The sequence below is a fragment of the Ursus americanus genome, chromosome 16 (genome assembly GCF_024610735.1).
Source record: "Ursus americanus isolate L20-20 chromosome 16, mUrsAme1.1.p, whole genome shotgun sequence".
In the NCBI taxonomy this organism is placed as follows: Eukaryota; Metazoa; Chordata; class Mammalia; order Carnivora; family Ursidae; genus Ursus; species Ursus americanus.
The window spans coordinates 11,336,821-11,361,609 of record NC_142142.1 but is presented as its reverse complement, the minus strand read 5'-3'; the positions used below and the strand labels follow the sequence as shown (position 1 = coordinate 11,361,609).

The following is a 24,789-nucleotide window of genomic DNA, read 5'->3' as shown; positions in this document are numbered from 1 at the left end:
ACCCTGTCCCCTAAGGAGACAGCACTTCCTAGAAACGAAACAACATCAGTGCAAATGGGATCCCACAGTGTCTTTGTTGGCATGTTTTTTGTTACTAAGGGCAATTCTGGGGGGGCAGAAGGGAAGATTCTGTGCTCCCATGTCCTTCCCTGTCTTCCCACTTTCGGGTTCTCGCCAGGCCAGGGGACCAGGACCAGAGTTTGCTCTCCTCTCCGCCACCGCACGTATGGCCCTGGACAAACCACACACCTCCTCACTGACGCTCGGTTTTCTGTTTTGTAAAAGGAGCTAATAGTGCCATCCGAGCTCCGCACGAGCTTTCTGTTGAGATCAGAATTGCACGCACATGCGATTGCTCTGAAATACACATGCTGGTCAGAGGGTAGATAGGCATTACTGATTGCACTGTTAATTTTAGTTCCTTTAACTCCGTAATTTCTGGCTACACGTTACATTAATTTGCCTTATCAGTGTCCCCGGACACCATGACCCAAGCCTCTGGGGTCCCCATTAGGCCTAATGGCACAGAGAGTCACAGGATTTACGTACCAGTGTGGTACCAGTACTGCCCAGTCAAACCCGACACAGGCCCGATCCTGGGATATGCGCCCAGAACCTCGGCCTCGGGAAGTGGAGGAAGTTGCTGGCACTCCCTGAGGCCCGCAGTGCGCCAGGCCATGTGATGGAGGCTCTCAGGGTGGTGTGAATGTGCTGCAAACAGGGTTGGTATCCCCACTTTCTGGTGAGGGGCCTGGAGCTCCAATGTCTTGGCTGGGGTGATGAAGTTATGAAGTGGAGGGGCAGCTGGCATGCACGGTGCCCCAACTTTCCCTGCCACTCTGATCCCAGAGGCTAAATACTTTCCCTGCTGACCAACCTTCGTGCCTGGGTATCCCCCCATGACCAAACATTTTTTAGTTAAATCTCTGAGGTCCTTGTTAAAGTGCCATGGACGTGAGTGGGGACTATGCCACAGCTTCATCCACAATTGGCAGTGGCCCATGAAATGTCCTTGGTACACCCGATATTGAACAATGGCCCCGGGATGGGCAGGGAGGAGGCTTGGACAGGAAGGTCAGAGGACCTGGGTTCAAATTCAGACCCCCTGGGCTTGAGCGGCTTACCTAAGAAGGGGAAGAATGAAGGCTTGGGCCCACAGGGCCTTTCTCTGAGGGGCTTCCCAACCCCAGAGGAACTGCCCTTGGCCAGTAGAACAACCAAGCAGGGGTCACGAGAAGTTGCTCCCGACTGGCCCTGCTCACAGGCCAGTGGATTGGGTTGGAGCCCGGATCAGAGCAGTTAAATCACGGGCCACAGGACCTCAAGTCTCTTCCAAGGTCCCCACCAAACCCCAGGCTCAGCTACCACGAGGAAGAGTCAAGGAGGCTGACACTCTAGGACTCTCTGTTTCAGATTCTGTATGGTTGGCGTGTGTTTCCCATCTATACACTTAGTTTATTTATGGGCTCCGGAGTCAGACAGACTTGCTTTTAAAATCTGAAATCTGGGGGCACCTGGCTGGCTCAGTTGGTGGAGCATGCAACTCTTGATCTCGGCGTCATGAGTTCAAGCCCCACATCAGGTGTAGAGCTTCCTTAAAAAAAAAAATCTGAAATCTGTCCCTTACCTGCTGTGTGACCTTGGGCACATCTGGTAACCTCTCTGAGCCTCAGTTTTCTCATCTGTCAAACATCTTTCTGCGCAGTGAGAATGAAGTAAGTCAACATATAAGCAGCAACTATGTGATGAATTAAAAAAAATATCACCTGAATAAATGTTAGTTTTTAAAGATTGAAAGTGATTTTACCAGAGGGGAAGATATGAAGGCAATGCGCTCTTTGGTGACTGCCAAGAACGACTGCTCACTCAGCCTTCTACTTCCCGAGCTCCCCCTCTGCTCTGTCCTCGAGGGGCTGCCTTCCCCCCCCCTCCCCGCCCCGCACCCCAGGCCTGGGACTACAGCATCAATACCAGAAACAGGGGTGTAAGAAAAGTGGCCAGTGGGTGGGGAGAGGCAAGGGGCGTGCTGTTGGCCTGGCCCTCTGGGGGGACGGCACTGACGGGTCAGAGACCGGGCTTCTGCTCCTGGCTCCGCCAGCACGGCATGCTTGCAAGGATCCCCAGCGTCCCCTCTGTCAGATGGGAACTCGAGCTCCAGCCCCGCCTAGGGAGCCATTCGCCGCTTTCTACTGCAGTCCACGGGAGCCCCAGGGACAGGGCGGGGGTCGGAACACCTCTGGGGCCCTGTGGCCAGGACTGCGGGTGACGTCTTTCTGACAATCGCAGGGCTTCCGAGTGCGTGTGGGTGGCTCCTGAGCGCTGAGGCCTGCAGGCTCACCCTGGGCCGCCCTAATCCTTTGAGTCACTCTCTCAGCATCCTGTTGCCTTTGTCCCAGGGTTTTATTATTCTTGTCACCTCTCACCCCCATCTCCTAGAAAACGGGCTTCCCACCAAATGATTTCGCTCCCTGCCAGGGCTGAGCAAGCTCTTCGGGCAGGTCTCTCAGCGGAGTAATTACCTCTGGCCTTTTTTCTTTTTTCTTTTTCCTTTTTCTTTTCTTTTCGTTTTTGAAACGGAATCAGTCTAGGTGGAGTGGGAAGAGGACAGAATTGGGACTAGGGCTTCTGAGTCCAAGTCCCAGCTTCTGCCACCCACTCTCTGGACTTCATTTTCCCCACCTGCGAAAGGGGTTAGTGATAAGCCCTGCCCTGCTTCCTCAGGAGAAGGTTGTGAAGAGCAGACGAGGTGTGGGTGTGACGGGTAAGCTCTGTGTAAACCCTGAAATGTTGCCCAAACCTGATGATGCAGCAGAATCATCTGGATTTGTTTGTTTTTTCAAACCTGAAAACTGCCACCGCCACCATCCATGCACACACACACACACACACACACACACACACACACACACACACGAAAGTTAGAAACTGGTGTAACGTTGAAGTGAAATTTTGGTACATTTGAAAAAAATGAGATTTCTGGGCCTTTCCGGTGAAGGTTTGTTCTGTGTGCCACGCTGCAAGCATGATGGGGCTGGCGTGACGCCTTCTTCAGTCTTTTTCATGGGGGCTCACAGACCCTCTGTTAGAAGGAGCCCCTGATCTTGGAGGTTGACCGTGTTACAGCTGGGGAAGCAGGCTCAGACGAGGGGGACTCAGCCTTCGATTGCCAGTAGGGCAGCCGTTGGGATGGGTGAAGCAGGGCACAGACCTAGTCACCCGGGGGAGAGTCAGAGCAGAGGTGGTTCCCTGTCAAGGAGCTGGAGAGAAGGAGGGGGAACCTCACAGGGGACTCCTTCTCCATCCCAGCTTCAGGCAGGTGAAGCACACATCTGCCATCTGAGGAAGAGGGGAGGGGAGAGGGAAGGGAGGTTCCTATTGCAGAGGAACTGGAAATCTCAAGAGCTGGTTTCTGCCATGAGCTCGCTGTGCTGCCGTGGGAAAGTCACTTAACCTCTCTGGGCCTCCATTTCACTGTCAGTAAAATGGATGCAACAGGCACATTTATTTATTTTCGGGAATGTATCGACAAACAACTATGTGCCAGGCACCAGCCTGGGTGCCAGGGACCCTTTGGAGGCACAGTTCTTGCCCTCAGGGTAAAGTGTAAGCTGGAAAAATACACAGAAAAATAAATGCGATCAGTGTCCCTCTGGAGGGAAGAGGAGGTACTGGGTTAGTGTCGAGGAGGAACATCTGACCTTGCCTGGGGAAGGACGTGGGGAGGTGGTGCCATGGATGCTGAGATAGGAAGGATAAGTGGGAGGTAATCAGCCTGTTGGGTGTGAGGACAGGGAAGCATTTATTGCCCCCTCCCTTACTCCTTCGAGGGTAACCTTGTCTTTAAAGCATGTTAGTGAAGGGAAGTTCTGTGTAGCCACTCCTGAGTGCTCAGACCCCGAGAGAACACTCCCTTCAAGCCCCCATCCTGGTCCCTACGCACTTCTCACATGTCCGCACACGAGGTTGCATTTAGCTGGTGGGTGGGGCAAGTCAAGGGAATTACAGTGTTTGTGTCTGTGTGTGGGGAGAGTATTTTTAAAGCTTGTGCTAAGTATGACTTTGCCCACAGTCTGCGGGAAAGAACAAAAAGCTATGCCTTTTTCAGGGGCCGTTCTGGGAGCTGCTGCATTCCCAGCCCCGGGGCCCCTCAGAGAAGTCCTGACACCTGGAGGAAAGCTGCTGCGGGTACAGGGAGGGCCTGTTAGCTGGACTGGGGGGCTAGGTCTTTATTCTTCCAGGTCTGAGGTAGGACTGGAGGTGAGACAAGGGGAAGGCCCTGCTTGAGAGGCGTGTCCGTCTGGGGACTTGCGAGTCCTCTGTCTGGGCTAGGAGGAGAGTGTGAGGCTGAGGGGAGCTGGCCAGGCCCCTGGGAGGCGAGAGACGCACACAGATCGAGAGATGAGCTCACGTGCAGGGAGGCACCTCATAACCTTGAGAACACCTGCGACACGCATTTCCTCTCAACGGTGCCCCTCGCCGCGTCCCTCCGAACCGGTCACCCTTGAGGAGGCTCTGGCCATCTGGCTCTGTCATTTGGCCTTTTTGCATCTTCAGCTGCTGTGGCCCCGGGCTTGGTTAGCAGTTCTTTTACCAGGGAAGCTAGAGGGGGTGGAGCCGTGTGATGGGGCTGGGGGCACAGGGAAACTACGACTGGATTGTTTTGGTTATTTATTGCCATGGAAGAACCCACGCCGAAGAATAATGGCTTAGCACAATCACCGTTTTATTTCCTCACGATCCTACAATCAGGGCTGAGATCGCCTGGCTAGTTCTTCTTCTGCTGGTTTTCTTGGGGTCACTCGCGTGTTAGGCTGGGGTCCAAGATTTGCTGGGCCACAGGATGGTTGAGATTTTCTGTCTCCATATGGCCTTACGGCCTCTCTACATGGTCTCCCCAGCCTCCATATGTGGCAGCTTCAGGATCCCAAGATTGCAAAAGTGAAACTCCCCAGGCCTTCTGAAGACTGAAGACGTAGGCCTGGAACTGACCCTGAGCCACTTCTTTTGTGTTCTGTTGATTAAAGCAAATCTGGATCCAATCCAGATTCGGAAAGAAGGGTGATAATGCTAGGAGGTGGGTCACGGGGGTCATCAGTAGAACAGGATATCACACTGGTTGGTAGAGAAGGCTGCGTACGTAAGAGACCTTCTCCTTCAACTACCTTCTTTATGGATCTCACGATCTGGCCTCGAGCACAGTCGTCTCAGCATCATCACATAGCCCCTTAAAGTCATCTTTTAGGATATATCACATTTGGAGACAGCAGTCAGGGTCCCCTTGCTCCCCAGGAATTCGTGAATGCCCGAATCCCGCACAGACACTTTTCATCTCCACGGCTTAAGCCAAAGAATAATGGCAGAATTTCAGGCGCAGTGAGGCTGTCAGGGATGCCGACAGCAGTGGAAGGCTTCCCTGCATTTCAAATCATAGCAGGGTGGCCATTCCATCTGTGACCCGCCAGGTCCGAGGAGGACGAGGAGGACGGTTAGGAGGATATTACCTAAGCACTGCTCCCTCACGAGCGTTGGGTCAGAAGGAAACTGTATGGGGAGGACAATTTTGAAACGTACTGGTGTAGACGGTAGAATGCCTTTTCAGCCAAACTCCTGAGCATAACAGCTTCTGTGAGGTCACCTGCTGAGAGCTGACAGCCACGGAAGAAAGTCTGCTTGAGAATATCTCGAGTCACAGCAGAGTTCTAAGTTTGTCAAAGAAAGAATTTTCAAGGCAATAGTATTTTATATTATTTATTACTTATTCTAGGCCAGGCACTAGTCTAAGTGTTTTATGACGTTGACTCACTTATTCCCCACCACAAGCCTGTGAGATAGTTACCAACTCCACTTCCCAGACGTGGAAACTAAGGCTCACAGAGAGGTTAAAGGGCTTACCCCCAGGCCACTTCGCTGTAAGGAGCAAAGCCGAGCTTCGAGCCTTCGCAGCTGGTTACGGACGGGGCTTTAAGGCGCCCGGTGTCAGGTCCTTAACCTTATTAGGAAACCTGGCTCTTTGTCCTTCTTCACCTGAGCAGGAGAGCGGACGCCTTGAATCATCGCTCAGCTTTGGAAGATGTTGCTAAGAAGCAACGAGTTAGCACGTTTTCTCTGCTTGACGCTTCTGCCCTAAAACCTTGTTCTCTTTTCTCTGCCTTCTTGCATCTTGTATAAATGATTACATATACGTGTTACATGTTACACATATATACGTGTATATTTCAAGAAACATAAATGTGTATTGTTACATCAGACCATTTTGACTAACAGGTATGCAAACTAAAATAAGAAATCGCTTTTGGAATTAAACAGTAAACACAGGAAGAATTTCCCGCTTGGCTCAACAAACACAATCACATCCATAAATACAACCACTGGCACTTTAATAAATAAGAGAAGAATAAACACAGGACACGTGACCTCACTGGATGGCCATTTGCTGTTGCCCGATGCTGAGCTCCGGACTGACATTAGGTACTGATGTACTTGTCATTGCAATCAGCTCCCCGCAAACACGGGGCGTTGGTATTTATTGAACAATAGCGGACATTACCGCCACTGGCCATTTTCCCTTTGTGGATATCAGCCGTTGGTGGGGGCTGTCGGTGATGGACATTAGGTATTGATAAATACTAGTATCAGAACATCTTCTCCCTTGTGGGCATTAGCCAACACAGAACACTGTGCATCGACGAGCAAGGCCCTGTCAGCCTATGATGACCTCTACTGTCCGCGTGAATATTAGGTAGGAGCAGAGGGTAGGCCTCTGTCCCAGGCATGCTTGGCGGCCTAGAAACACCCTGTGAGCCGGTTTGGAAGCAGTTGGTGGGTGCTAGGATCCATATCTTCATCTGCCTTCTCTGAGAGCCCTTTGGCCATGATAGCTTGGGGACATCAGGGGGTGGTATGATAAGAGCCATGGAGGGAAATTCCCAGATTTCAAAGAATAATTGGCTCCCAGAGGGATGACATGACACACGAATCCACAGGGACTCTCTACCTGCCCCTGGTCAGCACTGGGTGTTTGCTGCTTCCTTCTCTGCGTGATTAAAGTGCAGCGGGGCTGGTTTCGTGGGCAGTGGGACCTTAGAAGGCCCTTGGGCTCGGTTGAATGCTCTGCTCTTGCCATGTGGAAATTCTCAATAATTTTGAATGAGGCTCTGTATTGTCATTTTACACTGGGTCCCACAAATTACGTAACCGGCTCTGAAGCACAGAATCCTGGTCACCTGTCATGCGACCTTGGGCTGCTCTTCTCTGGGCCTTAGTCTCCGCATTCGTGAAATAGGGTCATGGGTGGGGGCGGGGGAGGACTTTGGCTTTGATGTTTGGCTTTTCATGCTCTGTGATATAGAACCAAGGGTCTGACTGAAGGTATTTAGAATTGCATAACTTCCCTGATTTATTTTCAACAGAAAAATAGATGGAATCCCAGTGTTTTTTGGGTTTCTCAGAGCACCTCTGCCCACTCTGACGTGTGGGATCCGCACAGCTGGCCCAGCCACCGAAGTAGGACACGCAAGGATGACTCACCCTCGGTCAGACGAAGCCAGGCCCAGGCTGGTATCCTCGTCGGTATGGTGACAATATCAGCTGGGGCAGTTGCGGTGAGGAGGAAATGGTATTAGTCTGAGGAACATGTGTCCAGTAAGGGGCACCCGTATTGTTAGTGAAATGGAGGGAGATGTGTGGGAGCCAGCCTGGGCCGGGATGACACACTGCGCCTCAGTGGTCTGCCCATCCCTGAACCTCAACTGACGTGGGCTGAAGGCCTATTCTGTGTTCGGCACCCAGAGCGAAGATCTGTGGATTAGAGCGTCGTTCTGCAACTCTACAATCCGAAACCTTTATGACATTCTTCAGTCCTGCCTCAGTTATGAAAACATGAGTCTAAGACTCCCTGATTCTGTAATCTATTTCCTAATTCTGTGGTTCGATGAAGCCAGGAGCAAGCATTTATGGAGCGTTAATTTTGTGCCGGGCACTGTGCTTGATTCTTTACAAATGTTACTTCATTTACTCATACAGTCCCGTGGAGGGTGATATTCTCATCCCCCTTCTCCAGGCTCGGAGCCGTAAAGCGAGGTAGCCAAAGTCACACGACTGGTTCATGATGGACCCAAGGTTTTAATTAATCCTTTTCTGTGAACTCTAAAACGGGACCTCTGCACTCATCTTTATAATTCCGTAAGGTTCTAACGTCCTCATTCTCAGCCTCAGGATCCCAGGAGGGCTGACTGTGACAGCATGAAGGCAGTGTGGCTAGGGGGTAGAGGTGCTGGCCGGGCAAACTGCGCAGGTCCCCTTTGGCCTCCAGGGGCCCCGGGCCTTGCTTCGCAAACCCTCGGACCCGGGGTGTCTGGCCATGTGCGGCCACATGGTGGCGCTGCGGGCTGGGAGCCTCAGGAGGGCCGCTGGCCCGCGGGGCTTCTCTGTTTGCCGGAGGCCAGGGCGGCACGGGAGGCACAGTGTGACGGTCCCGTCCTCGCCTTGGAGCTTTTGCGGATATGAAGCTGCAGCCGAAGGCAGAGGTGGCCTGCCCCAAAACTCACGTCTTCTGCAGGCCTGGCCTCCCCACCCTGCCTTCAGCACCGCTTTGTCCCCTTATTAATTAATTAATTAATTAATTACCTTTTTCAAAGACACCTACATTCCATGTCCCCCACACCCTTTCCCTTCAAGGAGGACTTTGGGAGGGCCCAGCCTCACCGGGTTAAAGTCCCTAGGATCCCTCCCCTGCTCCTGCATTTGAAGGCTCTCTTATCCCAGGGGATGAGGGAGGGATGGAGAACCAGTCTGAGGACTGGGAGTGCTGGGGTCTCACCCTGATACCTACTTCCATATTGACTGATGGGTGCTCATGAAGTCCAAGTGGCGGGGCGGGGGGGGGGGGGTAAGTGACATGATGGGCAAGCTTCCCAGCCATACCTGTAGCCTGAATGTTCTGGGCTCTGTGCCATTGTTCACCCATGAACCCCCTCCCCCTAGGTGTCATCCCCCTCTGTCCAGGTCCCCTTGTCCTCAGCTCTGTGGACCCACCTCCTCCAGGAAGCTTTCCTAGCCCCACCACAGGGCTCTCACAGCTCCCTGTGCAGCTCTTACGGCCAGGTATCTTCTGTGTGTCCTTCCCACTCACACTCCGAGAACATGAGTCCCCCGGCACAGAGCAGACAGCAGAAAAAACCTTGTCATTGTTGGTGATGATGGTGATGGATGTTCCCGCGGACCTTTGCCAGTTAGGACGACAACTTAGAGACAGCACAGGCATTCAGATGAGCTGGAAACCAGTTCCCAGAACTGGAAGTATGCAAACGGGAGTTAGGGTAGGCAGCAGCCAAAATGCCAAGCAGGAACCAGGTACTGCTGGAGCTCAGGAGGGAGGGGAGGGGGGACCTTAGGGAAACCTTCTGAGAAGGTGAGGGAGGAAGCAGGTCTATTAGAATGGGGAGGAGTGGAGCGGCAGGGGTGGCAGAAGGGCAAGGCCCCGGAGGAACAGCCTGAGCAAAGGCACAGCTGTGCCAGGGCCTGACGTGTTCCTGGAGCTGGGGCAGCAGGGATGGGGGAGAGAAGGCCAGACAGGGTACCAGCTACAGCAAAAGGAGCAGCCACTCCTGAGTAACTGCCTCCCTCATGTCGGCTCACCGTCCAAATCCTGCGAGCCTCCTGGGCTTTTCTGGGAGAACAGGCTGCCCAGGGCCAGGCCGTGGAGTGAATGCGGGTGGAAGGATGGAAAGCGGGACTCTTTATAGTGTTTATTCAATCAAGGACCAGTTAGGTGTAGCGTGGGGCTGGTGGGGGAGGACAGAGTTCTCATTGTCCTGTGGGCATCTCTGTGGGACCAGCCCCCTGAGGCCCAATAGGCCACAAACGCCCAGGCTTCCACCCAACACCTCCCCCTTCAGCGCATCCCCAGGACACAGTATTACAAAAGTGAACAAATGCAATGTTTTTCTTCTTTTACAAATGACAGGTTTCCATCCCCTGCCGGCAGGGGTGGGGGGTGGGGTGGTTGAAGTGACAGTCCTTTACAAAAGCAACAACTTTTATAAAACAAAGACTAAGGAAAGTGCCCAGGGCTGGGAAGCTGAGATGTCATCTGGGGTGCAGCATAAACTCTGATGGGCATACCTGCCTCCTGATGGATGGGGGAGACAGGCTGTGGGGCTCAGGGCCAGTGGGGGCTGCATCCAGGAGGCCCCTTGGGGTTTCCAGGCCTGCCTCAACTCCTTGCAGTACACCTCAGGGGTCAATGGATGAATTTCCAGTCTTGATGCTGGGGGACCCCATGCCAGAGTGGGAAACTGGTAGGGCTGGGATAAGCTTCAGAGGCTTGGCGGTGAACTGACTTAACCTGGGCCGCACAGCTGGTCTCGGGGCCCAGAGTCCCACCTCCGAGGCCCTTGCTGGTCCTGGGAATACAGGGAAAGCGCACAAATGACAGGATGGGGGAGCCCAGGAGGGGACAAAGGGCATGATTCAGAGAAGACAGAAAAGTGCAAAGGGCCTCACTGTGAGGCAGGGCGCTGGGCTGGTTACGCCTCCGCCGTGGCGCCTCAGAGTAGCCATTTTCCTTCTCTAGACCTCAGTTGCCCCGTCTGTCTCATGGGGCAGTGCACTTGACTTTTTCTCCAGCTCCTTCCATGACTAAGGTCCTACCCAGGGTTCCAGAGGAAAAGAAAAGGATGAGGTGGGCCTCATGTGCCCAGAGCAAAGAGGGGGCTACCTCAGAAAGGCAGCCCGTGCCCCTGAGTGACTGGACCGCGGGCCCAGGGGGATGCTCAGCCGTGGCCTGACCTCCGTCCGGCAGCAGTGGCTCCCTTCCACCCTCCTCCTGTCACGGGTCAGGCTGGCCCAGGCCTGAGGGAAGGCACTTCGGGGACAAGTGGGGAAGGACAGCAGGGGACTGCTGTCTGGTTTGGCATCGAAGACCTTCTACTTATGGTTTGGGGGACGACACAAAGGGGCAAGACTTTGTTCCTGCTCCAAAGCCTCTCCCCAGGTCCGCAGCTCTCTTCCGAGGATGCTGCCACAGACGCCCGCAGGATGCCCCCTGGCATTGGCACATGAAAATATAAGTTACCCGGGCCCCAAGGGAGCCCAGGGCAGCAGTCCGTTATGTGACCCCAGGCTACGCCATTTGTCACAAAGTGTCGGGGCCCTTAGCAGCCGAGTCCCGGGTGTCCACGCAGTGCAGGGCCACCTTGGGGCCGGAGCCAGGCTGCCGAGGGTAGGCGCCCCCCCGCACCAGCCGCCGGCACCACAGCCCCTGGCCGGCGCGGACGCTCTGCAGCGCGGGCAGCTGGAGGAGCAGTGTGTCGGGCAGAGGCAGCAGGCCCGTGCCCGACAGGTCCAGCTCCTGCAGGGCGCCCAGGCCTGAGAACACCTCGGCTCCCGCCCACTTGAGCTTGGGGTTGCCCGACAGGTCCAAGACCTGTAAGCTCTGCAGCTCGCGGAAGCCGTAGGGCGCCAGCTGGGGGAGACCTTGCAGGCTGCCCAGTGACAGGTGCGTGAGGCCCGCCAGCCCCCTGAAGGCGCCTGGGCCGATGGCGGCCAGCGGGTTCCCATCCAGGCTCAGGTAGCGCAGGGGCAGGTCCCGGAGGTCGGGTACGGTGCGGAGCCGGTTCCAGGCCAGGTTCAGGCTCTGGATGGCGGGCGTGGGCAGGCCGGCCCCCGCAGGCTGGGGCACCAGGCGGTGGAGCAGGTTGTGGGAGAGGTCCACGTGCAGCGCCGGGGCCTGGCTGTGGGTGGAGAAGGCGGACACCGAGACCTCCCGGAGCCGGTTGTGGCTGAGATTCACGTCGCTCAGGGGTGAGCTGGTGAAGCTTTCCGCCGGCAGAGCCGCCAGGCCATTGTGGCTGATGTCAAGCGACTCCAGGTAGCGAAGGCGGGAGAAGGCGGTGGGCGAGATGCTGGCGAGCAGGTTGTGGCTGAGATCCAGACCAGCCAGCGTGGTGTAGCCCGGCCCGGCCAGCACCGACTCGTTCACGGTCTCCAGCCGGTTGGAGGACAGGTCCAAGTGCGCCGTGTCCAGAGGGATGGGCACGGGCACGATGTGGGGGCCCAGGCCACTGCAATCCACGCGGGTCAGGCTGAAGCTGTCGAAGAGGCCAAAGGTCTCCACCTCGCACTGGCATCCGGGGAAGCATGGCCGGGTTGTCTGGGCCCCGCTCGCAGCTAGCAGCAACAGCAGCGGGGGCAGCAGCAGGGGCCACGGCATGGTGGGGGCTGGAAAGAGAGCCACAGGTGAGGGACGGCAGCGGGTACCCCATACCAGATGGTTCTCGCCCTAGCACAGAAGCCTCGAGCCGGTGTATCTAGGCATAGCCGAACGTTGCCACTGCCAGTCCTGTCCTCCCAGGTTGCTCCCCTAAACACCCTGGTCCCTGCTCCTCTCTGGCCTGAGTCTCTCCACCTGTATGGTGAAGGGGTTAGGCCAGATCGGCGGAGCAGCGGAACACTTGCTTAAAAAAAGATGAGCACGTAAAGGCAGGCATGCTCTGGCTGATGTGAGGGTGGGCACTTGGAACCTTCCAGCCTGCTTACCACCCTGCTGGAACCCTCCTGGACTGGATGGGTCTTTGGCTGCCCTCTCCAGCTCTGACAGCCTCCGGTGCTCCATCTGTCTCTGCTGAGCAAGTGCTGGGTGCTGGGCGCTGCACTACCCGCCTCCCGGCGCAGTCCCACTTAACCCTCATAATGGCAGAAACTCAAGGCGCTATTCCGTGGCCACTTCACGAAGAGGGAACTGAGATGTGGAAGGTTCAGAGAGCTATGCACGGCCACATGTACGGGGGAAAGGACCTGGATGGAGTACAGAGGAAGCATGACTCACTGTCGTGGTGTGGCAGTGGCTGAGCCATGTCTGAGACCCACACTCCATCCCCGAGACTGAAGCCTCTCCCTGTAAGGGGGGCCTGCAGTGACTGTTCCCACCCTACCCCTTTTGTGGGTAACAACAGCTGAGTCCCTAGTCCTGAGTCCACTCCCTGGCCTGTTCTCCAGAGGCAGGATCCTTATTCCAACTGGGGACCCTGTGCCTAGACTTTCAGATGGGTTCTGGGGACACCTGTCCCAAGCCCCTTCTCCCTTGCCTTGTCCCTACCCACAGCTGATGCAGCTATTATGCCCTGTTGGCCCTTCCTTTGACCAAGGGCAGGCAGCTGGGCTGGTTCCTTCATTATACAGATGAAGAACTAGAGGCTCACAGAGGAACAGGGTTTTCTCCCAAACTAGGAAAAGCAGGGCAGGATTAGAACCCAGGCCTGCTCAATCCCAATTCCCCTCTTTTCATCTGCTTCCTCCAGGACTGGGGAGGTGGCCAGCGGAGAGAAGCCCAAGAGGGGCTTTTCCCACTGACACATGCTATAACACAAGCTACTTCCCTCCCTGGCCTCAGTTTCCCTCCCTGTACAATTATAACAGTAGCTGCCGGCGATGCCGGGCACTCCATGTATGTTGTTGCATTCATTCCTCACACCCACCCACAGCCTGAGTTCACACCCACGGCAGCTCTGCAGACAGAGGTGCTGAGGGAGGGGCTTGCAGGGGGATGAGAGAGGGTTGAGTTGTGAAGCCTCTCACAGCACAGTCTGTGGTTACCTCCCTCCTGCCACACAGCGGCCACTCTGCCGGGAGACAGAAGGCACTCAGCCTCACCCCAGCAGGTCTCTTCATCTGGGGTGGCCCTGCCCTGCCCCCCTGCTCAGTCTTCCCCCACACCCATCCCTCCCACTGGCCCTCAGGGAGGGGTGGGTGGGGAGGGAACAGCAGGATAGCATTACCAGCCCTACATGAAACTTTAAAGGGGCAGCCATCTGATCCGCACTCCGGCTCTGCCCAGGGTCAGCGAGAAGTGGGGCTCTTCTCTCCGCCCCCCTCCTTGTGGGCCTCTCCTCTCCCACCCCTTTCTTTTGTAGAGTCCAATTTGAGGATTAAACCCGGCCCAGGTGCATCCTGGGCTTGGTCCCAACTGAGGCAGGACAGAGTGTTCCAATGTCTGGAACCAAAAGGAAAATATTGAGTTGCTCCAGGCCCCCTTTGTTCTGCTGGGTGAGTTTCTCACCACAGGGGTTCATTACCACTCAGAGCCCCACCTTCCCGGCCAAGCCGATCTGCCCACACGCACCCTTCCTGGGGTTTAAACAAACACTACACACACACACACAAAGGCCCCGAGGTTACCCTTTGGTTCCCAAAGGTGATTATACAATGTGCCTATTAAATGCCAGATGGCCCCTCGTGAGCTCCTGCTTATGTAACCGGCAGCCCGACAGAGCCCCAACCCTCTCCTCCAGAGCAGGGCCTCTTACCGGCCTCCCCAGGCCCCCGCCTGTCCTCTGTTCCGCAAGGCGGTCACTCCTGCCCTGCCCTCTTCACACGAGGCGATTCAGCTCCCACCAAAGCGCAATGCGAACTGTGAGGAGCCGGGCACGAACGCAAGGTGGTCATCACCAGGCCACTGGAGACAGGACAGCTGACGTAAAGGGAGCGGGAGCACAGACCGAGGCCCACCCGCATAACTGCGCTGGTCCGCGCTCAGCCCTGCACAGCGGCCACCTCTGCCGGGGCCCCTGTTCTGGGCCAGGCCTGGCCATTCCCGGTGGCAAATGCTGACGGGGACAGTCCGAGCCGGTCCTCACGACGGGCCAGTGCTGGACGCACATTCCCCCCCACATCTGCAGTCACGCCAGGCGGTCAGCAGTCTTGGGTCCACTTTAGAGGAAAGGGACGATGAGAACTGAACCCAGGCCTTGGTAACCTCCGACCTGGTTCGGGCCAAGCGGAACGCGCGCTTCTGTACTTGGCTGGGAAAGGAAGAGCGACACGGCCACGACATGGCCAGAGAGCTCAGGCCAGGCTCTGCTTTGCCACTGGCAGCTGTGAAGACGCGCGTGCCACGGTCTTTAATACTCAGTGGCTCCGGGGCTTTTGTGAGCTCGCGACACAGCCCAGAGGCCTCTCCGGGGTGTCCCACGCAGTCAAGAGGAAGGAAGAATCCCTGGTGCCTTACGACTTCTGAGGTGTGGGCCGGTGTCCCTGTCCTGCCCAGAGGAGATCCCCTCTGGGGTGACATCGGGAGGGGTGCCTTTGTGTGAGTGTCTCAGAGATGCTAGGGCCTGGCGCTGTGGCGCCAAGCCCTTAGCAAAAGGCTCAGGAGCCAAGGGGAAGGCAGAACTTTCTCAGGGGGAGACTGAGGGAAGATAAGGAATATTCTGGCCAGGGGTGCGGCTCTTTATAGTTCACAAAAGGCCTTTGCTGTTTGGATGGCACGAGGGCCACAGAGCAGGGTGTGCCACCAGGCACTGGAGTGATGTGGAGCCTGTGACCCATCGTGCAGTGACTTGTCCACGGCCCCTAGTGAGGGGGTGGTGGCCCATGTTCAGGCTCTGGTCTCCTGATTCCAGACTAGGACTTCCCAGCCCACTCAGGATGGACGTTGAAGTCTCCTGGGGGTCTTACGGAGTCCATAAAAATCATGCTCAGAAAAGTTGGCAGCCTCATAGAGGGGGCTGATGCCATAATGTTAGGTATCATAAGGACAAATTGCATGTCTAGGAAAATTATAACTATGCATTAAAAAAAACCCCACACACAACCAACCCAAATCCTAATTTTGGAAAGTCTAGAAGAAAATATATCCACATAACAGTAGTTTTTCTTTAGATGGTAGAACTTTGAGCGATTTAAACATGTCTTAATCTCCTTTTCTCCCCTATTTCCTCTCTTACAGGAGAAATATATATAAAACACACTGACAAACATACTCACAGAGCCTCCTAAAAGACCATGGCCATCTCGGCTTTCTCCGATCTTGGCTAGCCACAATCTCTGAGCCTTAGTCTCCCCATCCGGAAAATGGAGATGTGAATAGCCAGCTCATAGGACTGTGGTGGAGACGAAACAGAATGGTTTCGTCTGCCTAGCACATGGGAAGACTGCAGTGTGGGTTACCCTGCCTTCCCCCACAGACAGGGAGCAGGTGGGTGGAGGCCAGCAGGCAGGCCTGACCCATCTCTCTTCCTCCTTCCTTCAGCTCACACATATGGAACATGTCAAAGCTCTTATGGGCATCCCCTGGGAGAGCAGTTTTTTCCCAGAAGGTACACTGTTTCTCCATAGGGCTGCTGGATCTGAGAAGGGATGAGGAATGTTGAGTTCCCCTTGATGGAAACCACCAGAAACCTTGGGTGCTAACCTGCAGTGTGAACCAGGCGAGTCACTTTACCTCTCCGGACCAGTTCCTTAGACTATGAATCTGGGACAGTGATGCTGGCCCCATCGGCCTTAGAGAAGATAGGTGTGAAGATGAGACTGGGAAGCTGAATCTTCCCGTAGAGAAATGAGGCCCCGGGGTGGGGGGAGTGGAGGCCACATGATGGAAAGAGCGCCTTTCGATCGGACCTATAGCCATATCCACTGTGGAGGTCCTTGCTCAATCACAGCGCCCCTTCCTGGGGAAACTGTGCAGCGCCCCAGAGCTTTTCCCGACTTGTTATTCTAGGAGGCCTCTGCCACCGGTCAGGGGTGGCCCTCCAGATGTCATTCTGGGATCCATTCCCTCTGATCAGTTCGGCTCTGAAGGAGCTACGATCCTGGCAACTTCGGGAAGTGACTTCCTCTCTCAGCTGTTTCCTCACCTAAAATGAAGACAACACCACCTTCCTCAAGGGGTCGTTGTGAGGACCAGAGACCACAGCGCCAGGACGAGGCAGACATGCGGTTGATGAGTGCCTGTGCCTCTCCCCCGCTGTGGCGCAGGAGTCCCCCAGGGGCCCTCCCCCAATCCCTTCATCACTCTCTGGGGGTGAAGGGGAGGCAACAGGACGACTGTGCATGGTGACAAGACTGACCCTGGGGGACAGTCAGGAGCCCCAGCCTGGCCTGCTCACACCTGTGGACAAGTCCCCTCTCCTCTTTGAGCCTGAGCTCCTCCGGCTTCGCGGGGAGAGAGACGTTTAGCCCAGACCGTGCATCTCCAGTGTCTCAGGACGTCAACACGTACCAGAAGCATTCACTAAATCTCTACCGAGTGCAGGGCGCCGTGCGAGGCCACGGGAGGTGTATGTTGGGGGGGGGTGGCGGGACAAGGCCCCCGTCCTCACGAGGCTTACATACCAGCAGTGGGACAGGAGAGCAAGTCAGAATAAGATCGCCAACACCTGCCTTGGACCCAGAAGAACCGGATTCTAGTGCCCAGCATTCCACCTGTGTGACCTTCACAGTTTTCTTTCTTTGAGCCTCGGTTTCCCCATCTATGTAACGGTACGGACTCTGCCTCCCTCTGGGACCTGTGATCTACCCTGCGGAGAAAGGGAAAGGCAGACAGGTGACCACCATCTAAGGAAGGGAGAAAAGGGATCTTTGGCCCAAGATGTAGCACTTCTTCTCCAAACCCCACCCTGCAGATAAAAGACCCTGGTCAGCCAGCCTACAGAACACGAGGGCTTAGAAACTACCCACCCTGGGTTAGGGGCACATAGCATAAGGTCCTCTGGGCTGGGGCCAGGAGTTATTCCTTGGTGACTGTGACTCTAAGGAAAGTTGGCTGATGGCCCTGAGAGGTCAGAAGCAAGAGCCACATGGTTATTTACTAACAGACTCGAGGCAGCTCTCCTTCCCAGCGAGGGCCTGCTCAGACAGCCCCCAGGACAGCTGTGGCCACATCACTCCCCTTCTCAAAGCCCTCCCAACCTCTCCTTCTACCTACAGACATCAAGTTCACTCTGCCACAGAGGCACGCTGTCCCCACGGTCCTCCCTCCCCCAGCTGAGCCCCCATCTTGACCTGAACCTACGGTGAGGAGCTCTGAACAACTCTTGGCCCTTGCTCGCACCTCCTCAAACTTGGAGAATTCAGGGTGGGGAACTGGAAGGTCCCCCAGAGATCATGGGAAACAGGCCCAGCGGGGGTAGTGACAACAAGGAAACGGCAGAGCAGGGCCCAGGACCCGGGTCCCCACGCCTGACTGCAGCGCCTGCATCCACCTGGCCCGCCGTGGCCCTGGCCTGTTCTGTCCACTCGGGCCCCAGAGCTGCGGCTCCCGCCCTGGGCCTCTCACGCCGTCCGCGCGCCTCCTTCGGGTGCATACTGACTGCATTCTCTCCTGTGATTTACCTGCCTGTCTCCTGACTTCAGGTGTGAGCGGCTTGGGCCGTGACCCTGCCTTCCTCACCTGTTCATCCCTTCCACCCGCTGGGGTCAGAGCCAGGCCGGGAGGCCATGGCGGACACTCGGCTGAGGGAGCAGGCCAGCAATTCAGGATCAGCTGCGGCACTCAAACCCAAGTGGAAGGCCAGCCCCGGGCCTGCACGCCTTAGCAAGTGCCAACCTTGTTGGGTCTCGGTGTCCTCAATAGGGGCGACGACAAGGGGTTGGTCAAAGCATTATGGGATAGCATGTGAAACACTCAGCTCAATGTCTGCCACATGCTAAGTGCTCCATGTGTGGCAGTTGATGACGGCGATGAATCATTGAGCTTCCAGAAGGCAATGGCCGTGTCATTCTTCTTTATGTCCCCCCCCCACCCCCGTCAAGGACCCAGCGCAGTGCCAAGCCCCGGGCAGGTCTGTGACTGCTTATACTAACATTCTCTGGACAGCGTGCTGGTGTTGGCTGGCCAGGCCCCAAACTCCCTCCTTCTTCTCTGAGACCGACCTAGAGCTTGGGGTTCTGGCTTAGGTCTTCCTGGCCCCAGGTGCCTACCCCTGGTGCCCTACCGCAGCATTTCTGGGCCAAAGGTCTGCCAGCTCCTCACCACAACTGCAAGAGGGAGCCGCTGGCACAGGCAGAAGGTGGGTGGGAGGCTGAGCCTTGGGCTGGACCAGGGCCCCAGCACCCACCTGAGACAGGCCGCTCAGTGCTGAGCTGCCTCCCACCCTGTTCTCTCTGCCATGAGCTCACTTGGGCCGATGCCAGCGAAATCCCCAGGTGGAAATTCCGCGAACGTCCTGCCCCCCACCCCCACCCCCACATCAGCTCTGGAAACGCAAGGCAGAAAGAATTTCAGGGCCTTGAGGGCTGACTCTCCCAACAGAATCACTAATGCCACACATCTGTACCAACACGTCAGCTCACCACGCACCTTCTATGCCGCCATCTTGTTTCTACCTCATCACAGTCCTTGCCCATGGGGATCACTGTCCCTATTTTCGCAGACGAGACTGATAGTATTCAGCTGGGTCGTAGAGGAACCAGGGCTCAAACCCAGACGTCTGAGCTCCAAATCCCTCCTTATACCACTGGGACTCAACTTACAAATGGGCCTGTGTGGGCGACGGCTAGAGCTGATCGTGCTGGACTGTGATTATGTTTCCCTGTCTGTCCTGCGAGCAGGGCTGGAGTCGCATTGATGTGTATGTCCTTGCGCTGAGCACCGGAGCTGGCAGAGCGGGTAACACAGGGAGAGGCACCAGGCATGCCGAATACTACCACTGCACCAAAGGACGCCTCTTAACCTTTCCGCCGCCTCCGCTATGATCCGTTCAGTCACCTTGCAGGATCAGCAGGTTGGCTGGCACTGTGTCTCTCTTACAGCTCCGCGAAGAGACCCAGAGGGGTTCGGTGCTCTGTCCAGAATCACACAGCCAGTGAGGACAGGGGCTGGACTCAGGCTCCAGGTCCTCTGACAGCCAGTGCCTGGCCTCCTCTATGACATTATCCCTGGCACAGTTGGGCCCAGTGACCTTGCCCGAGGAGGACGATCTACAGGGAAATGGACACGGCTCCCAAGACTATTACCTCCGTCCAGCACGTCTTCTTCCTGAAGCTTGCCAAGTTGCCTTCGCTGGAAGGCAGCCTGTGTGGACTCACGGGGAGGCAGTCTGGGGCGAGGGGATGGGTTTTGCAGCCAGGCGGACCGGACTCCAACCCGAGAGCCTCTCCTGCTGGGAGGCTTGCGTGTGCCCTCACCCGAGTCCGAGGCTTCCTCTGTAACGTGGTGAGAATTGTGGTATTGCTCCCAGCAGGTCACCGGGATGATTACACAACGTAAAATGAAGACACAGTCCCGGGCCTGGCGCACATTGGTGCTCATTGCACGGGGGTTCCTGCCCCCTCATGACTGCTTTCAGGGGCCAGGAAAGGAAAAGGAGCTATGACACCAGCAGATCTGAAGGTGAGGCAGGGGCAGAGTTTAAAGAATCCGAAATGCATCCGGAGCCTTGGATTCTCTCTTGGCGCACCATCCAGGGCCCTGTCTGCGCTACGAATGCCGACCAGGATCTATCAGGGAATTGGGAAGGGGGTCTCGCAAGGTTGCAGAGCCAAAGCAGGCTGAAGCGGGAGTGTCATCTGTGCACAAGGAGGACAGAATGCGAATTGGCGGCTATCCCTGCGTAGGTGGGTCACCGTCTTCGCCTCTCTCACCCCGCAAGCCGGGCAGTGACCTCGCCCTGCCCAGGTTCAGCTCAGGAGCCCTCCTGGCCTGGACCGCTACAACAGCGCTGTTCCTGGCCCCCTGCCTCCAACTGTCAGCCTTACTGGGTGCTACAGTACAATCCCAACAGAAGCCTGGGACCTCACCATTGCTCCCACTTGAAACCCATCCCACAGAGACAGCTTGCCAGACTAGAAGCCTGGCTTGCTTCTAGGGCCCCACGCCTTTGCACAGGCTGTTCCTCTGACAAAGATGAGAAGATGACAGAGCTGCCTTTCTTTTCTTTGTTTAACAAGCACTGTCGCCCTAGGCTCCCCTGGCCCCTGGGCTGCTCATGTCAAAATATGATACACTTCGTGGTCTGTGACCATCTTTGGATCGGTGTCCTCCTCATCGCCTGCGTGGGGCCTGGCCACACGAAAGGGGATACACCAGATGAATGAAATGTCCTGGACAGAAAGCTTCCTCCTGCTTGGTGAGGACGAAACTGGCCCAAGCTTGCAGGAGACTCTGGGCTTTGCCAGGTGGTGAAATCAGGTTGAGGACCGCAGGTGAAGCTGTCTCTGCCTCCGTTGACAGTGCAATCCAGCACTGTAAGGCACAGCACAAACTCGTCCCATTTCGTTAGCACGGGGACTCATCATCCTATTTGGCATTCACAATGGATCAGTGAGACAGGAATTACTGCTGCTCACATCTGAAGGATGAGGAGACAGAATCCGAGGTAAAGTTACTTGCCCAAGCTCACAGGGCTAAGAAGCCATGGAGCGGGAGTAAAATCTAGATTCTTCACTCTAACTGTGCCTGCAGAGTGGTCTCCCAGTCTCCAGCACTGCCCACAAGACAGAGGAAGGTTTCCTGAAATTACCAATCCCACCCTGATTGGTTTAAACGCTCCAGCAGCTTCCCACCTGCAGATTCAAATCCCAGCTCTCCGGCCTGTCATTGAAGGTCCTCATATTTGGCCCCTCCCCTCCCTCCCAGAGGAATTCCAATCCCCACCCCACCCCACCCCAACACACACCTTACATCTTATAGTCCACAAGGCTGACCACCTCTGTGGTGTTATCAGAATACACAGCCATGCAGTGCTAGACACTTCCTGCTTCCCTGGCACAGTCCCCTGGCCTCCCCCCACAGCTGCATTCCAGCCTTCCTTTCCCGGGCTGCAGGGGCTCCAGGCCCACCTCACTTCATCCCTCCCTAACTTCAAAGCCACCTCTCCCCATTCAATACAGCAAATTACTGCCTGGGGAACTGCTCAAGACAGAACGGAGGCGTGTGTTAAACATCAAAGTGTTTCCAGGTTCTGAGGTCTCAACCAGTCAGCCACAACAGAAAGGGAGGGGAGAAGTTGTTCACACCTTCCTTTCCAGAAGGGAAACTGAGGCCCGGAAAGGAAAGTGCCCACGGTTGCCTTCTTCCCAGGTGAGTGGCTCGTGGCCCTCCTTCACATCTGCAGCATCCCCAAAACTCGAGGTTAAAGACTGCGCCAGGGTTGGGGGGCGGTGAGGGGGCAGGGAAGGGAAGGTGTTAGGGCTATCTCTTCGACTCAGGATCAAAGGCCCAGCAGGCTCCCACCCCTCAGCGCTCCCGCTCGGGTCAGACCTAAGGCTCCGCAAGTCTGGACTTATCTGAAGGGTAGAGCAGGCAGGGAGGAAGGATCGGAGAAGTTCCTGAGTCACCTCAAGTGTGGGCGGCACGGCTCTCAGGCCGAATCCCGCAGCGCGGGTAATCCCGACTGCACGCTGGGCACCCAGAGGGAGTTCTCTCGCCCCAACCACAACAGGGTGACCGCGACTCCGACAGGCTCAGCAGCTCGCTCAGAGCCGGACTGTGGGCCCGTGGCGTCCCACTGGGAACCAGTAAGTGCCGGGATCCCAGAAGCCGTCGCCTCCTCACCTACTGGGTCGGAGGACTGCTCCCCCCACCCCCCGGGGGCGGGACGCCAGCAGAGAGCGGATCTCAAAGCGGAGCCGGCGGCTGGGGCCGGCCTCTCGCCAAGCAGACACGTCTCTCTCGGTCACATACACTCCCTCCGAGAAGCGCGGGGCGGGCAACACCGGCTGCCGTCTCCACTCCTGTCTCCAGCCTCCCCCCCGCCTCCCGCCCCCCGCCGGAGCCCAGGATTGGCCGCTTACCTCTCCTCTCCCAGCTGGGTCGGCTGGGGTGTCCGGCACGCTCCGCCCAGCCCTGGCCTGGGCGAGTCCCCTAGCGCGGCTGATCACCCCCCCCCATCCTATTCTATCCCCTCGCGACTCTAAGGACCCCAGGAGGTGAAGGAGGGGAGGGCTGCCAGCGCCCCCGCCCCGGCTGCAGCGGGAGGGGGACGGGGGCTGTTGCCTGAGGAACCAGTAGAAAAGTTTGAAGTCAAGTCGGGGGCCCGGGTGGACAGCAGGGGAGCGAGGAGTTGGGGCGGTGTCTGGCTCTCGGCGCGCACACACTCCACGGACATCCAACCCAGACACGTCGACAGGCACAGACCACGTACGCGGACACACGACGATGAGCCCACCCACACCCACAACCAAACGCGGGCCCACAAAACGTGGACACAGGCACGAAACAGCCACACAAAGCCACGGACACACAAAGGCGCGGGCAGATGCACGTCCCTGGATCCAAATCTACAAAGACCCACAAACGCGTGATGCACGTGTCCGCACAAAGACCCCAGAGGCGCCGGCCCCCGGCCCGCGCCCAGAGCCTTTGTCTCCTGGAAGCCCTCTCCCCTTGGTACGGGTTCCCTACCCCGGCCGAGCCCCGGGCGCCCCGCAGCCACTGCCGACGCCCTGGATCCAGGAAAAGTTGAGGGGCCCGGGGACCGCCCCCAGAGTCCAGCGCCGCCCGCCCGCCTGCCCGCCGGATGGGGCCGCGAGGTTGAGGTCGGGGGCTCCGGACCTTCGCACGCAGCGCGGACTCGGGCTCCGCCCGGGACCCACACCCACCTGGAAGCCTGCGCCGCTGCCGCCTCGGCGCGCTCACCCAGGCGGCCCGGCCGCGGGCCCTCCGGCCGGCGCTTTTCTCGGCGCGGCGCGGCCCGCCCCCCAGCCCCCGCCCGCCGCTGGGAGCCCCCCCGCCCTCCTGGCGCCCAGTGGCGGCTCTGGCCCGCCGCCCAACGACGTAGGGAGTGTCGCCAAAGTGCCGACTTTCCCGGCGCGCGCCCGCCCCGCCCCCCGCCCGCCTGCGAAGCCCTAGCAGTGCCCGGGTTCCACCCTAGGGAGCGTCTCAAAAGTGCGCACGCAGCTCTCGCCCACTCCAGTCGGCCTCGCTCCCAGCTTCCTGCAACCGGGATCCCTGCCCCCTCCCCTAGAGCGCCTGAGCAACCTCAGCAGATGGCCGCACGGTCGGGAACATCTGGAGGTCGCGAGAGTGTGTGTGTGTGTGTGTGTGTGTGTGTGTGTGTGTGTGTGTGTGTGTGTGTGTATGTGTGTGTGTGCGCGCGCGCGCGCGCGCGCGAGTCAGAGGGTGGGGGACGTTGGTAAGAAAGAGATTGGGTGGGTGAGGGTTCCCTCTTCTCGCGTTCATCCCCTCCTTTTTTTTTTTAAATGAGTGAAAGAGGTCCAGAGACATTAGTGAGAAGCAGACTGGCTGAAAGACGAACCCGCAGAGGGGAGAGAGGCAGGCTTCCGCAGAGAAACTAGCCGGAGAGGAGAGGGAACGCAGCGACTTCTTTTTTCTGAAGGGAACCGTGGACTTCTGGTCGGATTTCTAAGAAGGGAAACTGCGTGTGTGACGAGGCACCATTTATTCCTCCCTCTGCAGCTCATCCTCTCTTCACCCCCTTTATGTTTATAAGGTCAGGAAGGCATCTCAAAACAGAACAAAACAAAACAAAAACTTTTAAAAATGAGGATTGGGAGAGGAATTGCCTGGTGGATGCATTTCTAATGTGGGGCTGGGGCTGGCGAGGGGGGTGAGTTTGAGTCTCAACACACGTAGACAAGTTGTCAGGCACCCCAGAGGTATCAAGCCCAGGGGTGGAAGGAGGCTTTGGTCTTGAACCCTGGACCTCCCAGGAACCCCCTGTTGTGGAGAGGGCCCCTGGGTGCAGAGATTGGGCAATGTTCTCCCTGCAGTGGCCCAGACTTGCACTCCCAGTCTTTTTGCTTCTTATTTCTTTATTACTTTTTTTTTTTAATTACAAAAAGTTGCTTGGGCTTGTGTGTGTGTGTGTGTCTGTCTGTCTGTCTGTCTGCCTGGGAAACGAGGGAGGTACGTAGAGATGGGGAAGGAGGAGTAGAGGCCGCTACCCCAGCCTCAGGGCAGCAAACCGGAATCGGCTACCCGGAGCACAAAGTGCTCTCACGAGGCTTCCCCTGCAGCCAGTCCCTGTGTAGGTCCTGTAGACGGTGCTCACCTGGGTGAGACCCCCAGACCCTGCCTATCAGGGAGGTGCGGGGCGAAGGCTGGGAGCCTGG

The 24,789-nt window shown here is 56.9% G+C and overlaps 1 protein-coding gene and 1 pseudogene across 4 annotated transcripts; one reads left to right on the top strand and one right to left on the bottom strand.

Annotated features, from left to right (window-relative positions):
• Positions 1–9,731: 9,731 nt before the first annotated feature.
• On the bottom strand, positions 9,732–23,408 carry TSKU (tsukushi, small leucine rich proteoglycan). 4 transcript variants are annotated; one of them, XM_045816246.2, is made up of 3 exons: positions 23,317–23,376; positions 17,110–17,294; positions 9,732–12,219 (listed from the first exon to the last, which is right to left on the bottom strand). In XM_045816246.2, exons 2-3 carry the CDS (start codon positions 17,192–17,194, stop codon positions 11,135–11,137), a joined length of 1,170 nt encoding a protein of 389 aa, XP_045672202.2. In that variant the 5' UTR covers positions 17,195–17,294; positions 23,317–23,376; the 3' UTR covers positions 9,732–11,134. The 4 variants fall into 4 exon arrangements, with proteins under 4 accessions (XP_045672202.2, XP_045672201.2, XP_045672205.2 ...); XM_045816245.2 differs by lacking the exon at positions 17,110–17,294 and having other exon boundaries at positions 23,317–23,408; XM_045816249.2 differs by lacking the exons at positions 17,110–17,294; positions 23,317–23,376 and adding an exon at positions 19,249–21,330.
• On the top strand, positions 22,774–23,588 carry LOC148108758 (uncharacterized; annotated as a pseudogene).
• The last annotated feature ends 1,201 nt before the right edge of the window (positions 23,589–24,789 follow it).